General features: G+C 48.8%; 8 protein-coding genes across 8 annotated transcripts; 1 reads left to right on the plus strand and 7 right to left on the minus strand.

Annotated features, from left to right (window-relative positions):
- Nucleotides 1–42: 42 nt before the first annotated feature.
- On the minus strand, nucleotides 43–1,328 carry F4807DRAFT_303937 (putative esterase). Its single transcript, XM_047994973.1, has 2 exons — nucleotides 432–1,328; nucleotides 43–358 (listed from the first exon to the last, which is right to left on the minus strand). The coding sequence occupies exons 1-2, from the start codon at nucleotides 1,209–1,211 to the stop codon at nucleotides 278–280; spliced, it is 861 nt and encodes a 286-aa protein (XP_047857415.1). The 5' UTR covers nucleotides 1,212–1,328; the 3' UTR covers nucleotides 43–277.
- Nucleotides 1,329–1,794: 466 nt separating this feature from the next.
- Nucleotides 1,795–2,638, minus strand: F4807DRAFT_303929 (uncharacterized protein). Its single transcript, XM_047994972.1, has 3 exons — nucleotides 2,352–2,638; nucleotides 2,122–2,270; nucleotides 1,795–2,044 (listed from the first exon to the last, which is right to left on the minus strand). The coding sequence occupies exons 1-3, from the start codon at nucleotides 2,445–2,447 to the stop codon at nucleotides 1,891–1,893; spliced, it is 399 nt and encodes a 132-aa protein (XP_047857416.1). The 5' UTR covers nucleotides 2,448–2,638; the 3' UTR covers nucleotides 1,795–1,890.
- Nucleotides 2,639–3,510: 872 nt separating this feature from the next.
- On the minus strand, nucleotides 3,511–5,012 carry F4807DRAFT_412006 (RNA polymerase Rpb6). The gene is made up of 4 exons (XM_047996741.1): nucleotides 4,845–5,012; nucleotides 4,501–4,773; nucleotides 4,321–4,440; nucleotides 3,511–4,266 (listed from the first exon to the last, which is right to left on the minus strand). The coding sequence occupies exons 1-4, from the start codon at nucleotides 4,877–4,879 to the stop codon at nucleotides 4,230–4,232; spliced, it is 465 nt and encodes a 154-aa protein (XP_047857417.1). The 5' UTR covers nucleotides 4,880–5,012; the 3' UTR covers nucleotides 3,511–4,229.
- A 196-nt stretch (nucleotides 5,013–5,208) lies between these two features.
- On the plus strand, nucleotides 5,209–7,352 carry F4807DRAFT_303987 (uncharacterized protein). The gene is made up of 2 exons (XM_047994974.1): nucleotides 5,209–5,497; nucleotides 5,552–7,352. The coding sequence occupies exons 1-2, from the start codon at nucleotides 5,422–5,424 to the stop codon at nucleotides 7,270–7,272; spliced, it is 1,797 nt and encodes a 598-aa protein (XP_047857418.1). The 5' UTR covers nucleotides 5,209–5,421; the 3' UTR covers nucleotides 7,273–7,352.
- A 1,831-nt stretch (nucleotides 7,353–9,183) lies between these two features.
- F4807DRAFT_412012 (uncharacterized protein) lies at nucleotides 9,184–15,420 on the minus strand. The gene is made up of 7 exons (XM_047996742.1): nucleotides 15,342–15,420; nucleotides 14,976–15,228; nucleotides 14,627–14,921; nucleotides 14,249–14,572; nucleotides 14,031–14,196; nucleotides 13,825–13,974; nucleotides 9,184–13,755 (listed from the first exon to the last, which is right to left on the minus strand). The coding sequence occupies exons 2-7, from the start codon at nucleotides 15,203–15,205 to the stop codon at nucleotides 9,767–9,769; spliced, it is 5,154 nt and encodes a 1,717-aa protein (XP_047857419.1). The 5' UTR covers nucleotides 15,206–15,228; nucleotides 15,342–15,420; the 3' UTR covers nucleotides 9,184–9,766.
- Nucleotides 15,421–15,817: 397 nt separating this feature from the next.
- On the minus strand, nucleotides 15,818–17,187 carry F4807DRAFT_303993 (uncharacterized protein). The gene has a single exon (XM_047994975.1). It carries the CDS (start codon nucleotides 16,765–16,767, stop codon nucleotides 16,069–16,071), a length of 699 nt encoding a protein of 232 aa, XP_047857420.1. The 5' UTR covers nucleotides 16,768–17,187; the 3' UTR covers nucleotides 15,818–16,068.
- Nucleotides 17,188–17,576: 389 nt separating this feature from the next.
- F4807DRAFT_456985 (uncharacterized protein) lies at nucleotides 17,577–18,994 on the minus strand (the record flags this gene model as incomplete). Its single annotated transcript, XM_048000970.1, has 6 exons — nucleotides 17,577–18,168; nucleotides 18,226–18,283; nucleotides 18,341–18,445; nucleotides 18,561–18,719; nucleotides 18,806–18,824; nucleotides 18,974–18,994. 6 exons carry the CDS (start codon nucleotides 18,992–18,994, stop codon nucleotides 17,577–17,579), a joined length of 954 nt encoding a protein of 317 aa, XP_047857421.1.
- A 5,940-nt stretch (nucleotides 18,995–24,934) lies between these two features.
- Nucleotides 24,935–26,690, minus strand: F4807DRAFT_471464 (uncharacterized protein; the record flags this gene model as incomplete). Its single annotated transcript, XM_048002922.1, has 4 exons — nucleotides 26,196–26,690; nucleotides 25,855–26,071; nucleotides 25,307–25,807; nucleotides 24,935–25,251 (listed from the first exon to the last, which is right to left on the minus strand). Exons 1-4 carry the CDS (start codon nucleotides 26,337–26,339, stop codon nucleotides 24,935–24,937), a joined length of 1,179 nt encoding a protein of 392 aa, XP_047857422.1. The 5' UTR covers nucleotides 26,340–26,690.
- Nucleotides 26,691–27,851: the final 1,161 nt, after the last annotated feature.

Consider the following 27,851-nt stretch of genomic DNA (forward strand, 5'->3'; position numbering starts at 1 on the left):
ATGCGTTGATCATAACGGCGTATACATACACTTTTCTTTTTGCAACTTCCTATCGAGTGCTTCCATAAGTGATACAATATGCCTATTATCTAGGCCCTTGCTGTTTTTCCCGCTTGACCATATCATCGATGGCGAGATTTCCGTGCCTTCGTTCTTTCAACTCGCAATCATCCGTTAGTAAGTCCACAGCTCAAGATAGGAGTGAACATAGTTCGCAGTTGGAACCCGAGCTTTCGGAGCTCCCGATAGATGAATAGCTATATTTACCCAACCGTCTCTAAGCGAACAGGTACTTAGCAGCGTGGTCGACGTGGTCGCCGGCGAAGGTCGACATGAAGAAGTATGAGTGGTCGTAGTCCTGTGCACACACACAAATTAGTACACCAGCATCGGCAACGACCTCATCACGAACAGAGAGAAAAAATACTCACAGGCTGGTACCGCAACTCCAACCCCGTAACACCCGCCTCCTTAACCGCCTTCTCAAAATTCTCCGGCAACAGCTGTCCGGCCTTATAAAAGTTATCCCCCGTGCCCACATCCACCAGCGCCTTTAAATCGCCCCCCTTCCACCCCTTCACCAGCTCCGTAGCATCATGCCTCTTCCACGCCTCCTTATCCGCGTCGCCAAGGTACCCCGTAAACGCCTTGACGCCCCAGGGACACCGGCTCGGGTTCGCGATCGGCGCGAACGCGCTGACGCTGCGGTACTTGCCCGGGTTCTTCAGGTACAGCGTCAGCGCGCCGTGGCCGCCCATGCTGTGCCCCGTAATGCTGACGCGGCTACTATCCAGCGTATCGGCGTACGCGGCGAACAGCGCGGCGGGCAGCTCCGACGACACGTACGTCTCCATCTTGTAGTGCGCGCTCCAGGGCGCCTGGGTGGCGTCGACGTAGAAGCCCGCGCCCGCGCCGAAGTCCCAGCTCGCGGTCTCGCCGGGGAGGTCCGCGCCCCGCGGCGACGTGTCCGGCCACACGAGCGCGATGCCCGCGCGCGCCGCGTGCGCCTGGAAGAACCCCTTCTCCGTGCAGTTCTGCGGGGTGCACGTCAGCCCCGACAGGTAGATCAGGACGGGGACCTTTTGGTTGGCGGCGGCGGGCGGCAGGAATAGGTTTACGTCCATGGGCGTGCCGGTGCTGGTGGACTGGTGCTGCAGCTTGAGCAGCTTGCCGCCGAAGTTGGCGATCGTGGCTTTGGTCTCGAAGGCCATTTTTGCTTCTCTGCGTGCGTGGCTTCGTGCGTGATATTGTTTGGGATGCGGGTGCGGATGCGGAGAAAGGGGTGCTGGTGGTTGTTGTTGTCTGGAGGTTAGATATATAGATCTATTAACTTGGAGACGAAGGAGGAGTCGGGTAGAGATAGCTATGATTAATAGATTTTTAAGTCTTTAGGATACGATTATCAATTCAGATATGTACAAGGACTAATAGGTAATAAGATGATGAATGATGCGAGAACTGCATCAACCGTCTTTCCCGATTCCCCTCAAGCTCCTCCCCGGCAGTTTTCTGGACTATCGACGAACAACCCCGCCATCGGTGCGTTACAAGACTGCAATACAAGCTCTGAGATGTCGCTTTTCTTTATCTAACCCCACATTCCAAGCATCTAGACCGACGTCATTGGCGCCGTTTGAATATCACAAACACTCCGAATACCGACCGGACTCCGTCGTTGAATCGTTGACATCCCGCTAATTTCGGATTGGTTTTTAGTTTCGTTTTAATCATCGGAAAACTCAATTCGACCTCCATCTTTTGAATTTTGGGGATTTTAGTGCTGGGCGGACCCTGTTTTTACTTATTATAGCATTAAGGCGTCTATTTTGTCTAACACCATATCTGACAATTCCATTAACATCTCCAGCCAATTCACGTCAACAATCCATTCTATGCTTTCGTCGTTTGGTTCTGGTAACAGTCGAAGGACTCGATAAGATGATCCCATTTTATGGATGACAGATCCCATTTGACAGGGTTGTAGAAGGAGACGGCGCCGAATGTGCAGCCCGTAGGCGATGTGCAGATATCATCGCATTGACCTCTGCGCCATACCAAGTACCATATTAGCCCGAGTGCGCAGAGACAAAAGACAAAGGAAGCTATGATGCATGGACTCACACTTTAGGATAGCAGTAGAATGCGTCGCCGTCAGGAGCGAAGGTCTTGGTGTTTCCCGAGAAGCCTTCGGGCATGTTGTGGCAGTCCTGGAGAGAATAGACCTCGTAATGGCACGCGCCGGTAGCGTTGGCGCCATTGCAGATTAGGACCTGGATATTCCCGCGCGCAAGTCAGCAATCCGTTTACGGTTACCTGTCAGAGAGTGGGACTCGGGAAAGAACAGAACTTACACCTCCGATTTCTCTCTTGGCTAGCGGCGGTCTTCCGCGAGCAGAGACGCAAGTCACAGCTGCGACGATGCTGGTAATAATTGCTATTAACTGCATGGTTGCGGACAGAGAAGCAGTTGTGCGATGATGTGCCTTGGTGAGGAACTTGGGAGGGAAACTGTGAGAAGGAAGAAGAGTGTCGTTATCTTTCCTTGTTGCCAGGAGCGAATGTTATAGATCCGGTAAACAAAGGAAGGGAGGATGTACTTCAATGTTTGTAAAGTCTCTCGGTAAGTCGTGCCTGACAATCACAAACAATGCGGGAGGCAGTTGTGCAGTTGTGGGCAACAGGAAGGATTAAATAGTTGATGTCGATCGTCAATAGAGCTCCGCTTAGATCGGGTACTATGTCGTACTACATATACGGATGCATGTAGAGAGCTGAAGTCCTAGATTGTGCACCTGGGATACCTAGATGGGCAGGGTGAGTAACAACAAATATGAACCGTACGACAAATAATCAGATAATAAGCTGGGCTATGCCTCTAATATGTTGTGCGTTCGAAACAACAAACACACATACACTACTTGCATATGTACATATTTACACACTACCAACTTAGCAATCAAAGAGCTTGGTGCTTGGCCTGCTTGGTATAGTACACGATGCAGACAGGCAGAGTCGAATCTGCAGAATATGTTGTCTATCACATTGGCCAAGGAACTCAAAAGAAAACCGATGTCGCATCATCTTCCTCCAAGGGCCTAAGCATATTTGTTACGATGCGCTCTGCTGATTCTCACGAGCCGGGTAGATTTCGCAACTGATGTACCATAGAATCTCCAGAGGAACGTTGCTCTGCTTCGTATTCATCCTAATCCCTACCTACATTACACCCTACATTGTCCCCTACATATGACATAGCACCAACATTACGAAGGGAATGCGGCTGCAGCAGCTGACCTGCATCCTTCAACAATCAGACGACGTCATAGGGCCCGTTCGCCTGGTAACCTGGTGAGATGCTGCGGTCTCATGTTGTATTCAAGCTGTACTATATGCCGCCTAGCCTATAGGCATCCATAGATTGCTTTCGAAGGCTTGGCAGACTTTCTAAATGGGGATTCCTTCGATAGCCATATGTCGAATTGTCACACCGCATTGGATAATTGTACGGATTTAAGACTCAAAATACGAATTGATCACCGCCCTTTCGAGCTTGCCCATGTAGCAAGCTATATAAACCAAAGAAACAAAACACGTGTAAGCTTCTAATGATACTACAAAGTGCGATGGCCTGCTCATGAATATAATTGATTGCAGCAGCATTTATGTTTAATGTGAGTACAAGTAGTCTTCACCGACGAAGATATCGAAAGGAACCATACGTTTCCTCCTACTATTAGATCAGGTATACCCAATAATAACGCAACTGATTAAACCGCAGCTGACGGCAGGGCTACCGGTAAGCTCGGCGAGGGCATTCGCCTTATCTGGCAATATCCTTCGCCGTTGCCGTCAGCGTCTGTACCTAATTGTCATGGGATGCCCACCCATTCAGCTGAGGCTGACTGGCGTTGCTATAAAAGACATCATAATGCAATCTACAATTACCCAGCGAGGCAATTATATACCGTATTGTCGGCCGATTGAACGTTGGCTTCATGACGAGGCGTACTTGGAGGGATCACGCCCAGGGAGAATCTGATATATTCCGTAAAGCAACCACAAACTCCATGCTCATGCACATTATTCTTAAACCCCCTGTCGATTCATTTTTGCGCGGTCCTATTAGCCAGTCTTATCCTATCCATGACGAAATCGAGAAGCATTTCGGAGTGATCTTAGAGGCGGCCCCATAAGTAGATCGTACTTGACCGAGAGGTGCCCTGGTCCATTCACTGGAGAAGCTCTTCGCATGACCAATCCTCATAACTGCACGATAGTTAGTATCATCTGCCATGCCGATGTAGGAGATTGAATACATACTAGCCATCGGGAAGATAACGGCGGATGATTAACGGTATCTTCTTCTCACGAAGCTCCTTGATGGCAATCTGAAGCGGATCTGACTCTCCTTCCAAGTCCACGAGGACAGGGGCATTCATACTATGCGACATTCAGTCAGAATAAATCTGGTATCGGCATCCTCGTCAACGTAGTCCTTACCTAATTTGGAGTGCCCTAGTACCCAATACACGAGCTCGCTCATACTTGGTCATGTACGGAGTGGTAGTTCGTTGGTCATTAGGGACCTTCTTGTCTTTGTTGGACTTTGTAGTAGCCTTAGTTCGGTTCGCGGTAGCAGACGGATCACCTCCAATAACGATGTTCTCTTCCTCCTCTGCACCTCTGCGATTGAACTCGTCATCTTCTCCGCCGAGCACCTCGGGGTCGAGCTCGTCTTCAAGAATCTCCTCATCCTCGTACATAGGCTCGTCCCTGCGGCGCGTTAGACGATCAGATGCGACACCTCAGATGCACTGCACTGAAATGCCAAGTGGTTAACTCACCCTCCGACGTCTCCCTCATCACCGTAGTCAGACATCTTGGTTATGATGCGGTCACTTGATAAACTCGAAAGGAAAGTCTTGTATAAACGAGAGTCGATGCGGGTTGCGATGCTGGTTGGTAAATCGTAGATGAGAATGTGGCTTGGTTGAATGCGACGCGAAAAAAAAAATAAGATCAGAAGGATAAATTATTGAAAGAGATCGAGGCCCAGAATTTACAGGGTTGTTTCTGGGTGCACGTCCGTTGTGAGGCTAATTATCACGCTAAGACGTATTTGTCCTGGTAGATTTAGCGATAAGTGGCTTATCCCCCACAAGTCAGGTACCTCCCTGTAATTTTTTTATTCCAATTCCTTATCGATATATACAATTGAACATAGCTCCCCACGATAACTTTTTCTAAACTCAATTACAGATCTGTTCATCACACTCTTTTACGAAGATTCCTTCCTTCGTCAACATCGACGATCTGTACAAGCTTTCTTTTTCTATCGCTCTGTCAATCGCATTCCTTCTCTACTTTTGATCGCAACTTCTCCAACCGTCACATCTTAAATAATTCCTGAACAATCGCAAAATGAAGAGAAAGGCGGACGAACCCGCCGAGGGTGATCTAAATGATCCCAAGGCTTCACGCACCGGTCGCATTCAAGGTAAGCTAGTCAACTTCAATCCCATATTCAAATACTTATCGCGTCGCTCTATAGATGTCGCCAATCGTGATCGTGTCAACAATATCACCAATATTACCAATGACCATAAGAACGATGACGGTGCTAGAGATGATGAGAGCGCCACCAATGACGGTGTCTCCAACTTTGGAACATTGTCCGAGGTAGCAACTCCCGCGACCGAAGTCACCGAAGACCAACCATCGACTCCCCAGCCCAAAACTGGGCGCAAAAAGTACCCGTCGGACTTGAAGCTGCACAAATGCACATGGGACAATTGCAAAGCGGAGTTTAATCGCCCGTGCCGACTACAGGATCATATCCGCAAGCAGCACACCGGGGAGCGCCCTTACGTATGCGGCCAGTGCGGTCATGACTTTGCGAACAAGAAGAATTATGAGGATCATCGCAAGGGTCATGAGAACAAGCGTGACCATGTCTGCCCACATGAAGGCTGTGTTCAGGATTTTACCACTCGAGCAAAGCTTAAGCGACACATGGCCACTCATGAGAAGAATGATCCGCTGACATGTCACGGATTCCCTCCTTGTAGCCAGGTCTTCCGCAAGCAGGAGACCCTAGATCGACACATTCGAACGGTCCACCATAACGCGGCTGGATTCGTTTGCAACCGTCTAGATGACCGCAAGGGAACTCTTTGCGAAGTCTCGTTCGATAACGCCGCATCTCTGAGACGGCACAAAGAGCAGCAACACGGTCCACTCAACTTTTGGTGCGATGAATGCCAGCAGGTTGGGAACAATGTCGGGTTCCCCACGATTGCTCAATTAAATGAGCACATAAGGCAGAATCATCCCAAGCACAAATGCCCATTCTGCGAACTTCTCTTCGCAAACATTTCGGAACTTGAGCAACACGTTGATTCCCATCCTAAGAAGAACATGGAGGAACGTAAGACAGTTCCCTGTACTTGGCCTGGCTGCGGAAATATGTTTACTAGGAAGTCCAACATGGCTGCGCATGTCAAAAGCTGTCATGAGGGTAGGCGCTTTGTTTGCGGCGAGTTCGATGTGAGCGGTACGAAGGACTTGGCCGATTGGCCTCTCTCCGATGGTTGCAAGTCACTTTTCTCTACTAAGGGCAACCTCGAGAATCACATTCGCTATGTCCATCTGAAGGTCCCGCGACCCGAGCAAGCCCAAGGACAGGCGAAGGCTAAGCAACCCTCGTCCAACCTTCTCGGACAACTTGCCGGCGCGGGAGCCGCGCCCCGACAGACTCTTCGATGCAGGGTCCCTGGCTGCAGTGCTAAGTTCACTCACAACGGCGAGCTTGGAGAGCATCTCCAGACTACGCACCTGCTTGACCCGTCTGATGCTCAGAATCTCCAGCAGCAATGGTCGGCTTCACCCAACGCAATGCGACAACAGCTGCCGACCCTCTTCAATAATACGATGCCGCAGCAGCAATCGTTCGCGCCCTACACCAACCCGACTCTACAGCAGCAGCCTATGTACCATGGCAGTGCGATGCAGGGCTCCGAGGACTCGATGGACTTTGGGCAAGGCGATACGCCTTTATATGGAGAGGCTAGCCCTCACGTGGGCTTTTATGGAGGACAAGCACCTAGCAATCAGGTGCCTGGAGGTGGTGATCTCTTCGGCAACGCTACGCAGCCCGGCAACCACGAATTTTGGAATGAGGGCGGCAATCAGAGTATGGGTCAGACGTACTACCAGCCCCAGAACCAAGGCGAGGGCAACTTCCAGGCCGGGAACTTGGCGTCCGTTCAGTAGGACCAGAGCGGTTACCAACTCCAGAGCCAGCAGGGTTACCAGTACCAGAATACTTACCAGAACCAGCTGGGTCAGTATCAGCATGGCTATCAGACTCAGCTGGGTTACCAGAACCAACTAGGTGAGAGTGGTTACCAGAACCAGCTGAGTCAGTACCAGCATGGTTATCAGAACCAGGGTCAGGCATACGACCCGACTGGTTTCCACGCTCAGGCTCAAGGTCAAGGCTGTACCCTATCGGGTTTCCGCGTTGAGAATTCGGACCAGATGTGCCCGCAGAGCCAGGAGAGCTCTCAGGATCAGGGTTGTCAGGGTTACCCTACGTCTGGCTTCCAGCTTCGGAAGGAAGAGGACTCCCAGGATCTGCTTCCAAGTATCCCGGAGGCTATCTTTGGCCAATATCAGATTGGCCTCGGACCTCAGGAGCAGGATCAGGACCAGGAACAAGGCGACTGCTTCCAGGCTAAGAGCGCCGAGCCCGTTCAACAAGACCAGAACGTCCTCCAGCCCCAGAGCCAGTCGTTCTCCGAGAATTCAGAAGAAGAAGAGGCCTTGTACCACGTCAACGATGACAACGCGCCGTATGTACCTGAGAACCCAGCCCAAGCCAAGAAGTTGGAGAAGAAGCGACAGCCGCTCGAGGACGATATCCACGATAGTACGCAGAAGAACATCAATCTGTACTATAAGGATACTTTCCGTATCTATCACGACGGCGCGTACCACAGCTACAACAACGAGGAAGATGCCAGTCCTCCGTGGGAGGATCAGGGAGACTTGGAGATCCTCGACTTCAGCTCCGACGAAGGCGAAGAGGAAAGCCGTCCCCCGCGCAGCCCTTTGGGTCCTCTGGAGCCGTTCGCCTTCCCTCAGACTGATGACGAAGCCATCGCCCCGGATGAGCTTCCGACTCAGCTTCTAGGTCCGGCGGATTTGGACCGAGGCGAGTCGCCGTTCGATTTCGACGAGTTGGTGGACCTGTCCGAGTTCCCGCTTCGAAAGCCTTGATCTCGTGGCATGGACGGACGGAGGATGGTGAAGTTTTAAGGGGGAGGGGGGGAAATATGTGGAATGGGGGGTTGGGGGAATGGATATGAATGCTGAATTGGGGATGACGTACCATGACGATTTCTTGTAATGGGTGATGATACCGGTTTTTTCGTTTTGATGGTTTGGCATGATGAATGGTGGACAATCTTCGTTGGCGGTGTGGTGTTTGTATGGCGGCATTGGTGTTGGTGGAATTGGTCGCATCGTTTTGCGCCAAGTTGAGATACCCCCCCGGGTGTGTTTGGGATTACCTACTATCAGGTGTTTGTGTGATCCCCCTCCCCCCGACTTCATATGACAGACAATAATACTTTTTATTGTCATACCTGCTTGCGTTATTGGGTGATTTGTGCGAATTTTGTATTTGATTCCTGGATAATCCTGCTGGCTTCCGTTTATCCTTGCCATGGCATCTCTCGTAGGTAGAGTGGATTTGATGCCTGGGTACCTAAGGAGGCGATACAGTAGAGTCACCAATCAAAATAAAGAGGCGCGCGTTGCTAAGATCGTCTACTTAAGGCACGATTCCAGTCGTGCCCCTATATTGGGAGCCTAAGGAGTAACAGTAAAATGAAGCATTAGCTTGAAAGCAACTACTCTGCTACGTCCATTGAAGCCACGAAGAGCCGAAGTTTGATCTATCGCTAGTATATCTGGCAGGATAAGTGATATGAAGCCTCGCTGTCACGAAGGTGGTACTTTTAACGTCTCTAGATGAACCGGTTGAACCGCAATCCCTATGCGACTGTAACGCTTGCGAAATGCCTAAGCCGGCAAGCATGATCGATATTGTCCTTTTTCTATTTTACGAAGTTCGTTAGAGGGACATACCGGACTGTACACTTCATCATTGAGAAGTTCCTGGAAAGATGTTCTAAGACTTAATTTCGATTAGCATGGTGGAGAGCCAAGCAGATCGTGGTAATATTGGAAGCTTATGGTATATTTAAACGCCTTCTACATGCAAAACGTATCAGATAGATCAAATAAAGGTCGCCCTTTTCCCTAACGCCAATGAGACACCGTATTAATTTCCGATTCATGAACGCCTCTTCAACATATTTCCGTAACTCGCCGCCCTTATCAGTGTCGTTGCCCTCTCATTCATTTAGGGGATCATATCGAGTGCCCCTTTACAAGCCGTGTGTCGATCTCCGAGGGGTGGGGGTTGCCTGTCAAGCTGGACGCACGCCTGCCTGCGCCAAAGCTTCCATAAGATTGTTCAATATTCGCTCCATTACCGTACCTCGCCTGAAACAGAATGAACTCCTCGACCACGTATTCTACTATCCTCAACAAACCTTTTCATCGTATAAAGCCAGGTACGCCGCTCGGCCGGAGTAAGCAGTGACGAAAGGCGCTGGAATATCCAGCAGCACCAATACGAGATTCGCCATATCTGTTGATATTTCGAGTAGGAAGATGGTTTGAATAGATCTTGGTGTCATTTTCCGCGTGAAAGGAAGATCCTGAAAGCACAACCACCCATTACCCCTGAGGTGAGGAGCACCACGCCAAGGAGTTCTAAACGTGCTGGTTTCCATTTACCAAGGAATGGTCCCAGCGAATAGATGACGCGCTCCCAGAAAGTGTTGGGATCTCTTCGATAGTCCTGCTGAAGAGCCATTGTGCCCCTACCTGAGGATGCTGGATCTTGATCTTGTGTCCTTTCTCCTTCCAATTCGTTGATATTGCTCTCAACTCTCAATGCGTAGTCGAGTTCAGAATCAACAAGCTGATAGATTGAATGATGGTCATCTGGTATCTGTTCGCGCCCAAGACTTTGAAGTTCTTTCAGTTTTGGGATACTCTGTCGGATCCAGTATCTTGCTTCCTGTCCATCATCGCTTATACGATACAAGAACAACGACGAATTAGCTAATATGGGATAGCAAATAGAGCAGCCAGAGGCCTGGTCGTAGACAGAGGTCAAAATATCCCGGGCAGTTGGCCATCTCCATGAAGATTCATCATCTATCCAATAATCATCATCTAGAATATATGGAATGAGCCACCACGAAAGTAAAACGATCTCGACATGAGTAATCGACCGGTCGCTCGCTGCAGCAGGACGCGGCAAGTTTGGTAAGAGTGATAAACATAATCGATAAAAGAGCACATCATCCTCGCTGCATTCCTCGCTTAGGTAATTATCGATGTCTTTAAGGAACAGTTCGTAGGCATCCTGCCACTTTCCGAGCATAAACTTCAAGGCCATGCCAGAAGTCATAAATTGGATCAACGATACGGAAACTGGGAGGTGATGGGTGGCAAGCCAGGTCTGAATCCAGTCCCAATAGATCTCTGCAGAACGGTACCTGCGCCTGGAAATATCGTTTAGCATCACATTAAAACAGCATAGTACAAATTCATCTTCGTTTTCGAATTCCTTGAATAACCTGGACGTGTTTTCAACGAGTATTTGACGTTCCATTAAGGAGAGTAGATCCATGACCATTTCTCTTTCTGTAAGATTGGCCAGGAAATGGCGCAATTCTGGGTGTGGTCCCTTGGGACGATAATCACAATCCTTCGCTGTACACTGTCGATTGCCAACGATGCGCAGATACTCGATTAGTATCCGGCGTGCATTGCTCCATAGCCCTCGGCTTACATACAACTTTACCAATACTGATAGGAATTCTACATCAGGAGGAATACTTTTCCACCAGACGAAGAGAGATACTGTGAGAGATGATAAGTGTTTCTCTAACGTGCGATTGCCTGGTAGGTCATTGTTGCGTCTCAGCATCTCAAGCAATGCAGTTGCAGTATTTGCATTGACTATACGAACGGTCGCGTCAGCTAAATTGTTGTTTGCTGGTATCTCTTGTAGAAGTTGGCTCGTTCTTTTGTATGCTTCTTCATATAGGCCAGCATTGTAGTATTTCTCGGCGATGTCCTCTTTAATATCAACATACTCTTGCGAAAGGGATTTGCCATGTGCTGTCGCTTCGGCTGCAATGCTCGATAGAATCTCATCTGCTCTTGTTTTGTTCATTGGATTGGTCTGCAGACAATATCCAGCTAACTCGATGTTGCTAATTCGAAGAAGTCTGTCGTCTGGGAGAGCTTTTTCCAGCAATTGGATAAGCTTCTCCGTGTAGACTGCAGCGTCCCTCCAATTCCTTCTTTCGCGGTGTAAGTCCTTTTCTAGACGGAGAAACACTTCTGTAGTAAAACTAAAGGTGAAGAACCAATCACGGCTTGCCGTTAAAGCATCGAAAAACTTGAGGGTGTTGAATAGATCATCGAACCGGCCTAAATCCCGCTGTAGGTATCCTAATCTCGCTAAGCTGTCGGAAAATAATGGCATCGCATTTTTGCCGTCTCTTAGAGTACGTAGATGGATGTGGAAACTTTCAGGAAGCCAATAGTCTCTGAGCCACTCCATAATTGGTGCGATAAGTTTCCCTATGTCAGCCGAGGCTTGCCTGAATAATGAGGCTAAATGTCTCATTATTTCAAAGACCAGATATAGACCCAAGTCCATGTATGTTAGATCGTTCACGAAATGGGATGTTCGGCGTCGCCACCACTTTATCCACCGCCATGCAATACCGCATGGTGCTTGCTTTGAGATATCAATCAATTTTTCCTTCATGAAACCTTCGGCTTGTTTTATGAGAGCTGGAAGGCCCTTTCGAAATAAGTCGAATTCTTCCGTTCGAATGAGCCACAACTGGTGTAGATAAGTGGCGAAAAGCTCACCGAATGTAAATTTTGTATTACTTCGATCTCTTTGCCATCGACCACGAGCTCTTTCCATCTGATCTTCGATATCATGAGGTCGATTCTGTTGGTGTAAGAGAATAAATAGTTGGCAGTCTTCTCGGTACTGTGTAGTTTCGAATAATTCAAGAAGCGCCTCTTCGTTGAACTTGATCGCTAGGTTATCAATCTGTGGACCACAGCTGCCACTTGTGTGGGCGTAGAGGAATAGTGAATTGAATGCGCGTGAGAACCAGGACTTTTCCTCTAGTCGCGTAAGCCCTAAAGCCTCCAGGTTCCCCCGATCCCATTCGTACTCTTCGAGACTCGTTAAACAGCTACTCACATGAGCCGACAATTCATCAGGCATACTCAATAAAGCTTCGCGTATCTGAGGACTAGCCCTATCGACTGGCTGACAGGGATCGTAAAACAGATATGCGGGTTGAGCGTGTCCGTCTACGAAGTTGCAAGCATTCAAAGTCGCAGCTAGGCAGACAAGTGCTTCGGCAAAATGTGTCTGTCCATCACAGCAGCCGTGTCTTACCATAGCCCAGTCTCGTACCAGCGAGTGAAGAGAAAAGATGACTAATCCAGATGCATCGGGTGCACATGACTCGACAAGAGAAAGTGCCTTAAATTCGGTGATAACTTCGCGAAACCGGGTCCGGTCAAACTCTTGTTTATCATTCAAAAATATTTTCATCCAGCCGTGGTGTACCGAGCACCACGCGCAGTTTTCCAAACTCTGGCGCCGATAGTGTTGCTCGAAGTGTATACTGGAGATGCGATGTGGACTTAGAAAGGAGCAAACTGAGAGGAAATGGGTTTTTCTCGCTCTGTCTTCTGCATCAGTACCGAGGGCTTGGAGTGACAATCCCCAAGTCGTGAAAACGTTTTGGTTGTCTTCAGAAGACCCCCATGAGTGAGAGGACTTCTGAAGCATAAGCACCTTCTTCTGCTCATATTCGGGTAAGAATCGCCACAGTTGGTCGGTCAGATGATGTATCTTCATGTATGAGGCGGCAGCGTGGATGGCCAATGGCAACGCAGCCAGGCGTTTAACAATGGCCTCTGCTTCTTTGATTTTCTCTCCAAAATTGCCCTCTTGAGTTGAATCGTTTATAAGCAAGCGTAGTAAAAGCAATGTTGCTGTGTCCATAGCAAGGCCACGAACCCAAATCGGGCTATCCAGAGCGTCAGCAGCGCCTACCAAGCGGGTAGTTATGATGACTGCCGCTGGGCCAATCCTCGGTATGTAGTCTATAACGCCCTGAGAGTTTGCGTTGTCGAAGATTATTAAATACGGCCTTGTCCATTTTTCCAACGTGCTCATAACCTGAAGTAGCATAGTTTCATGATTCTCTGTCGTCTCCATTCTAGTCGAATCGTGTTTCTGAGGGCGGATCAGCTTCCAGATCCTGGAAATAGCTGTCTGTAGAGCGCCTTCGGAAGAGGAATCGATCCAGAAAGCTGTGGTAAACGGATTATCCTGGCGACTTGTGGCATCACGGAAATATTTCAAAGCCAGTTGTGTCTTACCAACTCCGCCGAGCCCAAGAAGGCCTATGCTATGGGGCTCTTTCGGCCCTGGTTGGAACAAATAGCTGAATTTCTCATCTATGTTCTTGAGGTGTTCCTGCTGTCCCATGAACTTCCTTTCCTGTCGAGGAGCGGGCCGATCAATATGGTCTATCTGACCACCTTGGGGTTTGGAGCTGGCTACACATGGGTGAGCATTCAAAATGAGACAAATATACTAATTTTGCCTGTAATAATCACACAACTTACCTAGGAGGCTTTCTTTGTCGTCAGTTTGATGAGCTGACTGTTTTCCAAACGCGGTTAGGTAGCCATTTTCTGAAAGTGGCACCCTGGATGATTGATGATGCAGGCCCGTTGAGCAATGAAGGGGCCTTTGCCGAGTATGTGTAGAGATTGCTACAATTTCATCAACCGGAGCCAAGATTGGAAGCTTGTATTGATTTATTACATACTGTTTCCTGGCATCGAAAAAGCCATCGCTCTCCTAACAGCAGTCTTTACTGACTGATATGTTGAATCATGCTTATCACGGAACTTCACCATCTGGTTATGATCTGCTTGCACACTAAGAGCTACCTCGCCTCTCACGCCAACCTTTGACGAAGTCTCGTCGACAACCTGACCCAAATATTAGTGAGACAAACGATGAATAGCAATGGGGAGCACAGACTTGGATTCCAAGTCCAGCCAGAGTTCGTGTCTCGTAGTAAGACTGCATGAACGGAGGGGCATCCATTGGAGTATTCCATATTTGAAGCTTCTGAAACGACGTCGATAGTTCATACAGTTCAAGGGAGTGGATTTTCAGGGCCTCGAGGATTCTTTCTGGTACCTTGTATCCGACCGACTTTCCAATTAATTGAATAAGCCGCGCTCTCGTCTGATCGTTGGCAAAGCTACCGGCATTCGGAGTACTAAAAAGTATAATGGAGATTGTTGAATTGAGGATATCTTTGAGACCCCGCGAGGAACCTTCCATACATTCTATCAATGCCTGTCTAACATGTCAGCACTGACTGAGCCAGTTCACGGGTGATTGTCTCAATACCTTTTGGATAATTAAACCACCAAGGCTGTGACCAATCATCACGAGAGGCCTGGTTCCCTCTGCTACTGCATTCTCAAACCGATTATCGTTGAGTGCATAGGAGAGATTGCGCGCTATATCAGGGATTCGCACAAGATTAGACCCCGAGGAAGAGTAGAAGAAGGTATCGTAGTTGAAGAGCAGGATGCGTGCGTGAGGTAAGTCCTCGCCGAGTTGTCCTGGCCACCAGAATCCGGTTTCTTGGTTTTCCCATGTCTTTGCACTGTTGCCATTTAGACCATGTACAAAAACAACGCTGTAGAGCTATTAGATACTCGGAACATTGTAGGTCAACTGTAGGAGAGCTTACTCAACAGCATCGCCTGATGCTTCGGGTACTTTGAATTCAATGAGACCTGGTCGAGACAAGTCGATCGGAGGTAGACTCGCTTGAGACGTGGAGGGATTATCCGTTTGGGATTCGTTGTTGAGAACCCCAGCCGAACCGGCAGCCCGACTCTTCGGCTTCCGACCTCGTTTATTGAACGCTGAGAACATTTTGTCATGAAAAGACTCATGTGAGAATGTGAGAGACGACATTGTCGGTCATGATCCTCAATATTCTGCTGGGAATTAGAACGAGCTATTCTTTTCTGGCGATTAGGTACTCGTGAAAGGAGTTTTCGGATCCTGTAGATACCAAGAAGATCCTTACAGATGAAGAGAGGAAACCTACTGAATACCTATGCATGGGTTATCATAGCGACCTCGTCACAGCCTCGCCCATGGTATTGGGGGCTGATTCATAAATTTCGTATTCGGAAAATGACGGGAAAGTCATTCTAGATGGTCGCTATTTGCACCCATTGGATAGTCAAGCAAGCCTGCATGGTAAAAGCCACCTTTGCGTAATACTTTTAACCAGTCTAGAGAGGGGTAGATAATGTAGGCATAGCCGGCTTGCTTATTGCTGATCTGATTGGCATATGTTTAGAGGCGTAGAGTTACACAAAACCATCAGGGTGACCATCAACACTGACACCGTCGGTTCATTGAAGGATATCATTTGTATAATCCCGAACGCCCCTCGAATCTTGTCGTACAAGAACACCATCACTTTGACCAGTGATTACATTATACGAAATGATATAGTACATTAAACTTCTGCATATGCCTCCAAAGGAATCATTGACATTAGGTAGCTACGCTAGTCAGCCCTCGTATGGACCCAAGTATCTAATCAACCTAGCAGTCAATATGCATCACAGTTACCTTCAAAGAAAGAGCCAATGGGACTCACAGCGTCAGAAACACTAAGTATACCCTCAAGCGCCCAACTTACCTGATTAGGTAGGCAGACAACCTATTCCGGCCCCCTTTAACAGTGTCCAGCCTCAAAGCTGGACCCTGGCTCCCCAGTTGGCCCCCCTCCACGGCCGGTGAGCACTGAAAGCGCGCGCGAACTACAGCCAGGGAGTCACCGCGTCGGCCCCCTCACTCTTCTTCCCCTTTCCCTTTCCGCTTCCATTCGCCTTATCTAAACCTTCATCCCGGACAAAAGCATCCGGCGCCATCATCTTTGCTGCGTAAACCGCCGGACTAGGGAGAGGCTTCAACTTCTTGAGATTCGAGCACTTGCTTCCTTTCTTATTATCATTCCCTTTATTTCCATCACTCTCCTTACTCTTCTCACATCCGTCACTCTTCTCACTCTCCTTGTTCTCCTTACCATCAACCCCCTTCCCCTTCCCCTCCTCCTCCCCGCCATCCACATCAGAACCCGCACACGAGAAATAACACGAGCTCTCCTCCTCCCACGCCTCGCTCCCGCTCCCACTCCCACTCACACTCACCTCATCCACCTCATCCGCCCCATCCGCCCAACCATCATCATCATCATCAAAAGCACCATCGCCAGCCCCGACATCCACATCGACCCAGCTACCACCGACGCTATCGCGCCTAGCCCTAGCCATGGCCATGCGGCCCACCAGCTCGAAGCAATTAGCGCAGCGCGTCCGATCAGCCGGGTCCGTGGGCGCCGGCGGCCGCTCCGCGTGGAGGATGAGGTAGCACGGGTCGCAGAGCCGCTCGGCCGGCGACGGCACGTCGAGGAGGGAGGAGGGGGTCGAGGGCGAAGTAGAAGTGGACGGGGAATCCATTTTTCCCGTCTTCTTCTTCTTCAATGTGAGAGAAGAGGAGGAAGGAGATGGGCGGGGAAAAAAACCCCCCGAAAGTTTAGAAAAAAAGATAAAAGATAAAAAATAAAGGGGAATACGAGAGAATACACGCGATCATACAGATGATACTAATCAGTGTCTTCGCGTGTAGGCTTACCTATTCGGCGTGGTGCTCTAGAAATGTGAGTGATAGTAACAGCATAGGTAGCGTATTTTATGCTCAGAAATACATATGGAAGGTGAAGAATTGTCCATAAAGAAAGACGTGGTTACGAAACACAATAGCCATTGAGACAACAATGTTGTATACGATAACCTACGGACAAAGATAGGGGTTAGATGGGCGTAAAGTAAAAGCCACGACAGTACTGACACAATGTCTGTCTATAAGGAAATCCTACACGAGTTGGAAGAAAATCCGGATAGTTCAAGGATCACGGTATACATCATGAAAAGGGTGGAATTTGAGAAGAAATTACTAGCAATCGAGAAGCGGCCGAGACCTTTACCAAATACAAGCCATTGATATAGCCGCCACGGAGACCCTTTACACCTGCTCCCAGCGGCCAACCATTTTGCACACCATGCTTGAATATGAAAGAAACTTTTGTTGATTCGGAATAACGAGAAAATCATACGATTCTCAGGATATTCATAGCCAGAAGGTTTCCGACTGGTGAGCCCCATTGGCTATACTGGATCCACTGAGAATACTAAATCATCGAGAACCTAAGTTGCATAATAGACATGGTGTACTCTCTACCGCAGGTCTCAGGAAGCATTCTGTGCTCTTAAGCACCCAGGCTGGGGAAGGCGTCCGAGCTCAGGGCGAAGGAGGCGTTATCACGGGGACCGCCGCGTCCGCCACGGAAGTCACCACGGCCTTCGCCTCGGCCTCGTCCACCACGGCCACGACCCTCGCCTCTGGGAGCACCACCACGGCTGCCTCCACGTCCGCCGCGTCCGCCTCGGGTACGCTCGGGCTCAACGTATCGGTTGTCGATCTCGACAAGCTGCTTGGCCTTGCGCTCACGCTCACGCTTAACCTTACCGCCGGTGCCGGAGATGAAGACATCGTCATCTTCCTTGGTGAGAGCCTTGGCATTGGCCCACTTCTTATCAGCCTTGGTGCCCTCATTAGGCTTGCGGATTTCAAGGGATTCGCCAAGAGCGAGCTTCTTCTCGGCCTGTTGCGCGAGGTAATCGGCATAGGACACATGCTTGTCCTCGGGCTCAGCTGGGGTAGCGGGACCCTCTTGAGCGTCCTCGGCTGTGGATTCCTTCAGTTCTGACTGAGCAATCTCTTCTCCCGCCTGCTCATCCTTCTGCTCGGCATTGCCTTCTGTAGCACCCCAAGATTGGGCGGCCTGCTTCTCAGAGCCACTGTAAAGACGGTTAGAATATAGAAATAGCCAACAAATTTTCAATTGGAATACGTACGTTGCACCACCCCTAGTGTGTCGGTCATCACGGTCGCGAGGGAATCGGCCGCCGCGGCCTATTTTAGCAGTTTAGCATGCACTCATGTGGGAAATCATATAATTTCAAGTCTCACCTCCTCGTACGCGAGCTTCACGACCACCTCGAGGACCGCCTCGTGGAGCTTCATCAGTAGGCTTGCGGTAGTTGTTAGCGGCACCGGCATTGCGGTCGCGGTAGGCTAGATTAATATTGAGTTAGCAAGATATAATATAGATCATTATATTTGAGGGGAAGGGAGTGGGAGAAGTGGAGCTGAATAAAATAAAACCCCGTTAGGTGCATGTAACACTAACCTCCCTCGTTGCCTCCAGGACCAGCACGACGAGCTCCGGTGTTGGTAGCGGACTTCGCGGGGCCTTGGGGCTCGACGTTGCGCTTGGTGCCGCGCATCGTGGTCTTGTCGACCGTCTTCACAGGGCCTGATGGCGCTTCATCTCCCTCCACGTCGTTACCTATAAGTGTTAATCGAGATTAGCAAACAACGGTTCCCGCGTTGCAAATTTTTTTTTCACCGAGCTACTCGACGAGTGTCACGTACCGAGGAGGTCGAAAAGGTTCTGGCGAATTGAATGATTAGCTTCGCAGTCTCGGAAGAAAAGTTAAATCGAGGGATGATGACAAAAACAATGCGACAGGCTACAGTAAGATTGGGAAGGGAGTACGGAGGCGACCAAGTAGAGATGCGTAATCTGGAGCGGAGACATACCTTGGAGGCGACCGTCGACATGGTGTCGCCAATTGATTCGCCTTTCAGCAAGGCGGAGCTGTGGAAACGACAGTCGGATCAATGGAGAATATGCAACGAGGGGGAAAAGGATATGGCCTAGCAGGTCATATCCTTATGTATAAAATATCTCGTCAAAATCTTCGGCGTTGATGAGGTGAGAGGTGGATGAGGTTAAGGGTTAAGTTGGGTTTAGAAGGTTTAGAATTGGTGAAGTGCGGTTGCAGTTGATTGTGCGTGAGAGGATGGGTCTTGCCTTTGCGGTGGACTTGTGTGGACAAACTTTCCTTGGCTCGGAACCCACCTAACTCTTTTCTTCCTCTGATTTGCTCAAACTCGCTTAAGCGGAACGGGAGAATAATTCTCTGAGTATTTTTGTTTTGCAATTGGCAGCTTTTAGTGCGCTGATGAGTAAGCAATCTCCGCAGGTAGGGTTCAAGATCTTGTTAGCGCTCAGAGCATGCATTTATACGATTATACCATTAAACCGTATATCACATACTTGCATGTATACCTACCTAAGCAGCTAAGCTACATTCGACTTAAATTCAGCTTAGAAGTTGGAAAGCTTTACGTCAACTTTACCTATATCCATTTCTATAGTTAGGGAGCTATATTCCAATTCGAAGACTATCAGTTGTTTGTTGATTTCTAAGACGACGATTTACGATCCAATCCAATCAGCAATTGCATCGAACTCCATTGCACGGATCCATAGCAGCCAAGATCTTCCCCGGATCCCACAATTGCATCACTTGCATACCGAGATATGTACATCTCGATGATCTCATAGCGCTTATTTACACCTGGACCACCTAGCATGCCGCAGCTTCAATGGATACCTTTTATCACAAAGTTTTATCATCATTATCGATATCTAATTTCCTTATCGCTGTACGTGCATCATGTATGTGCCGTGCTTTTCTAATTGGGTCTCGACGAGTTGGCATATCTTCAAGCTGCATGGATTTCATTATCCCGCCTGGGCACTTTTGTCAAGCTTCATATGCGCTTTCATCAACCTGTTAGTCTTCAGAGACCACTTGATGAATGGAAGGTCGCTATCTCTCTGAAAGCAATGACTACGCGGCCGTAACAGAGCCATAGTAAAATAGAAGCCGAAACCATAGAGACACAGCTTCGTATCTGCTCTTAAAGGAGATATAATATGTAGGTATATACCTAACAGTACAGCTTGACACCAATCTTCCAGAGATGCGAGTGGTTATTAAGCTATCACTAAGCCGTATTGTCGGACATTAGAAACAGACTCTTCTTCGAGACTACACTTTACGTTGTAGAACGACTGTCCAACTATTATCAAGCTTCCTAGTACCTAGCGATATACGATCACCAAGCCCATCTCCGTCTCAACACGGAGATGCTCTATTACCCGTTAGACTCCCAAGTCCGCGTATACCTATTGCGTGTATTCTCCTAGGTGCTCATTCAACTTTATTTAGACGTAGGTAGTATTAGTGGATGGTATGGTATGCGCATGAAATATTCTAGACAAGCCTACGCATGCTTGAGAGTCAAGCCATTGATACGTGGGCTTTACCTGGGTGATACCTAACGGCCAAGGCCTTATCAAGCAGGCGTAGCATTGGAATCGATCTAGCCACGGTAAAGAGAAGCCTTTAACTTATGCTCGCTATCTCGTTTATCGCATAAGCAGCGACAAGGACATACACCGTTGGTTCAACAATATCATGGCGGGCGTTCCTTGTATGTAGATAGAGCAGGCGAGATCACTCCGATCTAGCCTATGTTTGTAAGGATTGTAACTGATCTGTAAGATACAGTTAGATATGATTTTTGTAAGTAGCTGGTATTACAATGACTTGGATGAATATATAGAAGGGACACTCGATGGCCTCGATTTATAATGAAGAGGTACTGGATTCCAGGGGTTCTTAAAAGGCGGTGTTCATAACCTGTTAAACCAGGCAACATGTGAATGTAGCGGTCTGGTTACCCCCAGATAAGATATAGAGGCGACAGTAATCTTGATAACTTATCTAGATCCAGGGCCGGTAGGACGTGGAGCCCGCAGCGAATGGTAATTGCAAAAAGGAAGGTATTATAAGAATTATATGCATAAACAAACGATGGTGCGGTATAGGACAACCGTGGCCTTAAGCGTCTGTTATGTGGTTCTCATCTCGAGAATTCATTACGTTGCTCGCGATGGCCTATTCTCACTCCGCGTATGAGAAGGCGAGCAGGCGATTAGGCTTTGCTATGCCGTGATCCGGGAGGGCGTACTCTGTATTTCCGAGGAAACCATCGGTAGACCGAATGAAGCTGGCAGGGTCCGCAGGTGAGGCGATCATCCCCTGGGAAGAATGGGAAGAAAGCTCTAATAGGAGCAATCCGATAGGCTCAGCGGGAGAGGCTAGACGGGGTCTCTGTGTTGGTACTTGTCCTCGAGCAGGGACCGGAAGCTATATCTTACTTAACCTTTATGTAACTTCTTTCCTTCAGGGCCGCGGCATTCGTGTAGCGGAATGACGTTATGGCAGACGGTGCGCCGGGAAAGGCGTCGCAACGACTGTAAATAGAAAGAAAGATACCTCGTAACACGTTAGATCGTGGGGTATCGTGGGAGGGATTTTGATTCTGTTAATAATGGCTTCCTTATCTCTGGTTCTCCCTATCATACCGACAAATACACGGACGCCAGAGATAAGCCAGCCACAGGTAACCACCCATCCAAATAAATACTCTGCAACCGAATCTGAGAGAATTTGAAAATGTGCTCTCCTTTTATCAGTTTGCTGGCCGTTCCTGAAAGCTCCCGCCAACTCCTCGAAAAGTGAGGATGTTGTTGAAAGGATGCTTTACGTCTCCTACCTGGCCTGCTTGATACCATTGTATCAATTTGCAATAGGGGAACATATTAATAATTCATCCATCCTTATGGTTCTTCGGCTGCAATCGGGACAAGTGTCCCTTGGTGGTCATGACTAGTTGTTTTCTCTTTATTACGTTTAGCTGTCGATGAGATGCATTGTCCCTAGCTACTCGAGACATGATTGATCTTATGCCCCGAGTGAGGCGTCGGTCACGATTACTGTCCCTTGCCTTCGACTTGGAGATTCGACGTATGGTCACTATTATATTAGGTAACCCGCCACCGGCCGCACAAGGACTGAACCCAACGGAGAGAAAGTCACGACTATCGACGGCCCGAGACAAGTTATGGTTAGGTTATTGTTACGAAAGGACGAAGATATCGGGTTAGTTGGGATTAAAGAGTTGGAGGGAGGGAACTAAGTTAATCCAATGGTGAAGGAGGCGGGAACTATGAGGGATCGGTCACACAGGACGCATAGAGGTTCCGAAGCCGAAGCCTGTCAATCCAGAAGGATCGTGATCATCGTGACCCCGAACGAGTCAATACTCTGCGACGCCACTCGAGAGCAGCAGCCAAGCATATTGAAAGACCACGGTGCCCGGTGACCTTCAACTCCACGACCCTCGATAGTCCGGAATCAGCAAAGGATTGATGCATTGCTAGTTGACGTGGGCTTGGTTCACCGTCTTTCGTTGGGTTCGTGTTCGGGGAGTCAGCATCTTGGGATCACGCGACATATACGTGCGCATAGTCTGCTGGCAGGGCCCCGGCTGGAACCACTCGGTCCACTTGGCAGGTATTGCCCTTCATGCGGAAGCTTGACCGAGGATCTCAACTTGGCTTTGCCTACCTGTCAAGGGCTTAGGCGGATCTCAATACTGGATATTCTAGGAATGAGAAGGGGGTTCGGCTGAGTTGTTCCTAACGCCTTCAATAGTGGGATGGGTGAATGGAGGGATGGAGGAGGGATAAGCCGTGATGGATGCCGACTCCACATAGGAAGACGACTCCGATTCCGCACGCATACGCGGTGCAACGATATCCAGACCACCAAAAGCCCGACCGACCAGCCATCGCTTCTGACCGAGCTAGCATTCGCCCCCACCAAACACCTCGTTGGTTTGGAAATTTCTCGTGAACCCACCAGATGCCCGGGTACCTAGCACATTTTCTCACGGTCCGGTCTCGTCACATCACATCACAGTAAAGCAGGATGCCAGCGATCGAGACTTGAACCCACTCGAACTTGGTGATGGTCGGTGGTTATGGTCTCTCTACTCTGAACGTAGTAGCTGAACTAAGAAGAACGAGCCTACGACGAACCCCCACGACACCAAACAAAGACCCATGAGACCGCTCTAGCCCAGGGGAGGAAATGAAGAAAACAACTGGCTGGAGAAATCTGTTAAAGTTGAAGCGAATTGGACCAATCGCACGATCTAATCTGATCTGGATCCCCGACCTTTTTGACCGACAACCGCGACCGGGTCGAGCGGCAACCAACTAGCGGAATCGACCGCCCTGACCCTTCCTGGGCCCTTCCTGGCCCTGGCCCTTTAATCATCTTACGGACAGTGCACCTAGGCACACGGGTCCAACTTCCTGCCTTGGTAGTCCCAAGCGTGTTAGTGGATCGATCATACAGGCTACAGCCAACCCAAAAGCCCCTCCTTCCGACTGCCTCCTTCCCCTCTCAAGTGGTTCCTACCGTCCGTTTAAGCCCCGCCCGTTGAACGAACTTACCGTTTGAAACAGAAAAATACAGAACAATGTATATTGAACGTTTGGAGGGGGTAAAAACATTAAAGCCCCTCCGTGATCGGCTACCCCTCGGACTGTGACCGGGATTAGCCTGCCTGCATATTTGATAGAAATCCATACTAGTATTGAAACATTCAAACGGCCATACATTACTTACCGTTAAATTAATAGATTCTGCTCGTTTCTCAAATCCGTTAGACTTATACTAAGCCGAGAAATCAAGAAGAGCAAAGGTCGAAATGCTTGTGAATAGGTAATATCCCAGACCCTGCTGTGAAACTTGGAATCAAAAGTTATATGCAATTTATATGAGTACATGCAGTACATGCAGCACATGCTTAATCCGTGCTGCTTCTTCGTCAATCCAACGTCACCGTCACGACCAAATATCATACATATGCCTTGGCTCCGAGGAAATGTTCTTTCGGTCGTATATTTTGGCATATATCTATAGGACGTACGTATGTAGGCACACTCGTAATTTGAATGGTAGATCATCATCGAATACCGTTTTTCTTTTAATCTTTTATCCGCCCCCTTCGCTCGTATAAGTGAATTTTTTTTCCTGCTTTTCATTTGCCGTTGCATGTCCAAAAGCTTGCGAGTAGCTCTTAGCACTCAAAGTATGAAGGATCCTATATGGCTTCAGTTTCACAACCGGACAGCACAACCTTAAGTAGCTCGTCTTAAATCAATCATATATACACTGGTACCTTAGAGTTTCTGATGACATACTCAAAATAGAGTATGTTCGGATGAAATATGATAATCGTGCCGTCTTTCTGAGGGCAATTGAATCGTGCTTTCTGCGGTCCGGTGTTATTTCGAACTTCAATATCACGACCTTTTTTTTTCAGATATTTCCTTGAACTCCTGCCAGGTATTGTGGATATTGGGATCCTGTACACCCTGTAGTTTAATCGTTTGAATGAGCCATTGTACCAAATCATAACTTTTCCCCCGCCTGCCGAAATGCTGCAATTGCCATGAGAACTCGCTAGTTCAAGGGTTAATTGAGACCAAAAATCGACCGCCTGCCATGGGTATAATATGCCGGTTGCCTTCCTGCCGAATTTTTCGAGATAAATCACGGGGAAGAACATAACGCTCATCTTCTGTCGACTAACATTGTCACGTGGTACGAAAACTCCGTCCCGCTCGATGTCGACGGCTCTTAGGCGTAATCTCGTGAGTTAGGAATGTGTCTTCATCGTGACTCGTAGCACCCTTTCGCCAATATTTTTCTCCCAACCCTCTCGTGCTCCTTTTTAATTTCCAACGCCGTCCGTATCATCTCGACTTTGTCGTTGCGGTTCGTATCGCTACCTCATGTTGCTTGTGTCAAAGGAAAATTGGGTCGGAAAGGCCATAGATGCGCTGAGACCGAACGGGTCCCAATCTAAAGCCGGATCTAGTAATTGAGTCATACTCGGATAACCCTGGCCCTGTGTTTGGCTTTGCGCTTGATTGCCCTGCCCCCCAGATACCATCGATGGTTGGCCCGGCGGTCCCGTTGTTGTTGGCTGCACAGACATGCCGTGCTGCTGAGAGACTTGGAAAGCTGAAGGATACGGACCAGGACCGGGGGTGTCCGGCTCAGGCTCGTCCATCATATCGGTCGGCGCGTCGTACTCTTGTTCTGTACTCACGAGTTAACCATAGGACGACAAAGTTCTATTAAATACAAAAGAAACGGGTCAGCTTGCCGAGCTGTTGGAAATGATTCTGGAACGATGGCGTCGGGTAAAATGATGTTGGCCGAGGGCCAGCAGCAGCATGTTGTTGCATCATCTGCTGCCGTGCTGCGACAGCCATTCCTGGCATAGGTGCCAACTGTGGCTTCATCGGCGGGGGGATCGTCGTACGCATGTTTGTATGATCTGAAGGGGCGGGGGAGGCTGTTGTTTGGTTACCAAAGGGTGGTGTAGGGTTAGTAGGAGAGGCCGCATGGGAAGGGGGGGTCGGCCGCGTCTTGGGCGAGGCTATAGTCTGTTGTACACCTGTAGGCTGAGATAAAGAGGTAACACCAGGCTCGAGCTTGGGGGCGATGCTGGAAGCGGATCTGCGCGCGTGATGGTGTCTGTTGAGTATCGCTCGCGGCATCGGAGGTGGCTGCACCATGTTCTGGGGCATATGAGTTGGACCAAGGTTTGGACTGCCGGTTTTGGCATGTAGCTCAGCTTGGACGTCAATACCTAAATGGTATAAGTTGATGCTTCTAATACGATGGTTAATGATTTACCTTTTTCGAGGAGAATTCGTTCGAGAAGCGAGTTCTTATATCTAAGCATCAAGCATTCGTCTGCGGCACTACGATGAGCTGCCTGTAAACTAGCTAGGTTCGATTCGTGGGCTTTGATCGTCTCCTCCAGCTGCTTGATATATTCTGTTCTGCGTTCTCGAAACGCGGCTTGTGCCTGGCGATTTCTCTGCTTTCGTTCTTCTGAAGTAGCATAAATCTTTGCTCCGTGTCAGCTTACAAGCCTAGCTCTAGCACGTACTTTATCTTGAGCACGGCGCAAGTCACCGCAACCTAGCTAAGGAGGCCACGACCGCGGATAGATTAGAGATAGGAGTACTTACGGGCTTGCGTCCTCCTTTGCGTTTTGCCGGCTGGTTTTCCGGCGGAATCAATGGACCAATGTCATTCTCAGGACTCGAACCAATAGACTCCTCTGATTCGTCTTTCGAATGTTCTTTCTTGTCGATAGACATCTTGTCTGACATGACAATGTCAGATACAGGAGACGATTGCCGCGCGGCGGCAAACGCCTCTCAGGATGTCGTAGTAGGCAAGGGAGATACTAGATACTATACGAAGATTGGTTGCCAGCCTTCCCTAGTAGTCCTTGTCTTGTATAAATGCCTGTGGCTTGTGTAGGAGAATGTTGTTTAGTAAGTGTGGCCCCAAGATTATTGCCGAATGCCCTTGTATAGGGAAAAGTAAAGAAGCGTCGTTCGGCAGTCAAACGCGCGCATGCAGCGCTAATCAGTACATAATCTGGGGAAACGGGTTCCGACAGATGGGGGCAATATACTGTCAAAACTCAGTGAGATAGGGACGACCCAGGCGACTTTAGGGTAGGCAGTCGGGTAGAGTAACAGTAAAGATACACAGAGATAACGAGCAGTATAGAGGGGTGACAAGTGTTGTGGTAAAGTAAAGGTAAGGAGAAAAAGGCTGCTTTGGTTTTATGTAATTGAAATCGGAAAGGCAACTCGGGTTGGCTAGTTTCGGTGGCTTGCCGATTAACAGGGCCTCAGCTACTGGAGTAGATGGCAAAAAGAGGCACCAAAACTCTTGGAAGGTGGGAAGATTTTTTTCCCTTTCCCTTTCTGTATGGGAATTGGACGGTGCGGAATCCAGTCTTACTAGCAGGTACTAGTCGTTCGGTGGTTGATGGAGAACTGGATATCGTCGCCTGGTCCAATGGTTGCCGACCTTCAGTTGGGCCGGCTCCTATTTAGTCGTCGTGCGTTCCGTGTCGGTGCTGTTATACTTGATGTATTACCCACGTAAGCCCCCCTGGTCAAGAACACGACAGATCTATCAGGTTACTGGAGGCCAGTGTTGGATGGGACGTTTCGAGTCGCCTCCGGGGTATTTGATCTAACTAGGCGAATTATGGAAGAGAAAGCTTATGCTGCCTTGAGTATAGGCTTGCAACGCCAATACCACCTAAGATCCGTAAGATAATTTACCTGTAGGTCTGCGGTAGGTACTGCGGGACAGAGCGCAAATGTTGAGAGGATAGTGTGAGGTTGGTTGATTTCACTGTAGTGCGGAACTGACTGGAGCAACAAAACGGCTCTATTCCGTAGTCTTAGACGGTCGTTCAACTGAAGACGCTGGAGTGGATCACAACGGAATAAACTGCGGCAAAACGAGCAAATGATAATAGAGAATGTCAATATAACCTGGACGAAATATATGATTGACAAGGGAAAGGGAGCAGGAACACTTGATGAAAATGGAATCTTGCGAATCTTGTGAAAAGTCTGGTTAATGAGACTGTGAGAAAGAGTTGTAAAGGATGAAGGTAGGTTTTCATTGAAGAAGCATGCTCGGGTTCCGCTCAGTTGCAGTTGCTTGCATGTAAGTTCTTCCTAGCTGGAGGAGGTCAGGTAGGTGCAGGGGAGCTCAAGCTTAGTACAGGTAGGTGGGATGGTGGATTGTGGATGCCTGTCGTTTTAAGAACAAGGTAGATTCGGTACCTAAGATACCTAATGTAGCTAACA

Source organism: Annulohypoxylon truncatum (assembly GCF_022578515.1).
Source record: "Annulohypoxylon truncatum strain CBS 140777 unplaced genomic scaffold F4807scaffold_5, whole genome shotgun sequence".
Classification (NCBI taxonomy): Eukaryota; Fungi; Ascomycota; class Sordariomycetes; order Xylariales; family Hypoxylaceae; genus Annulohypoxylon; species Annulohypoxylon truncatum.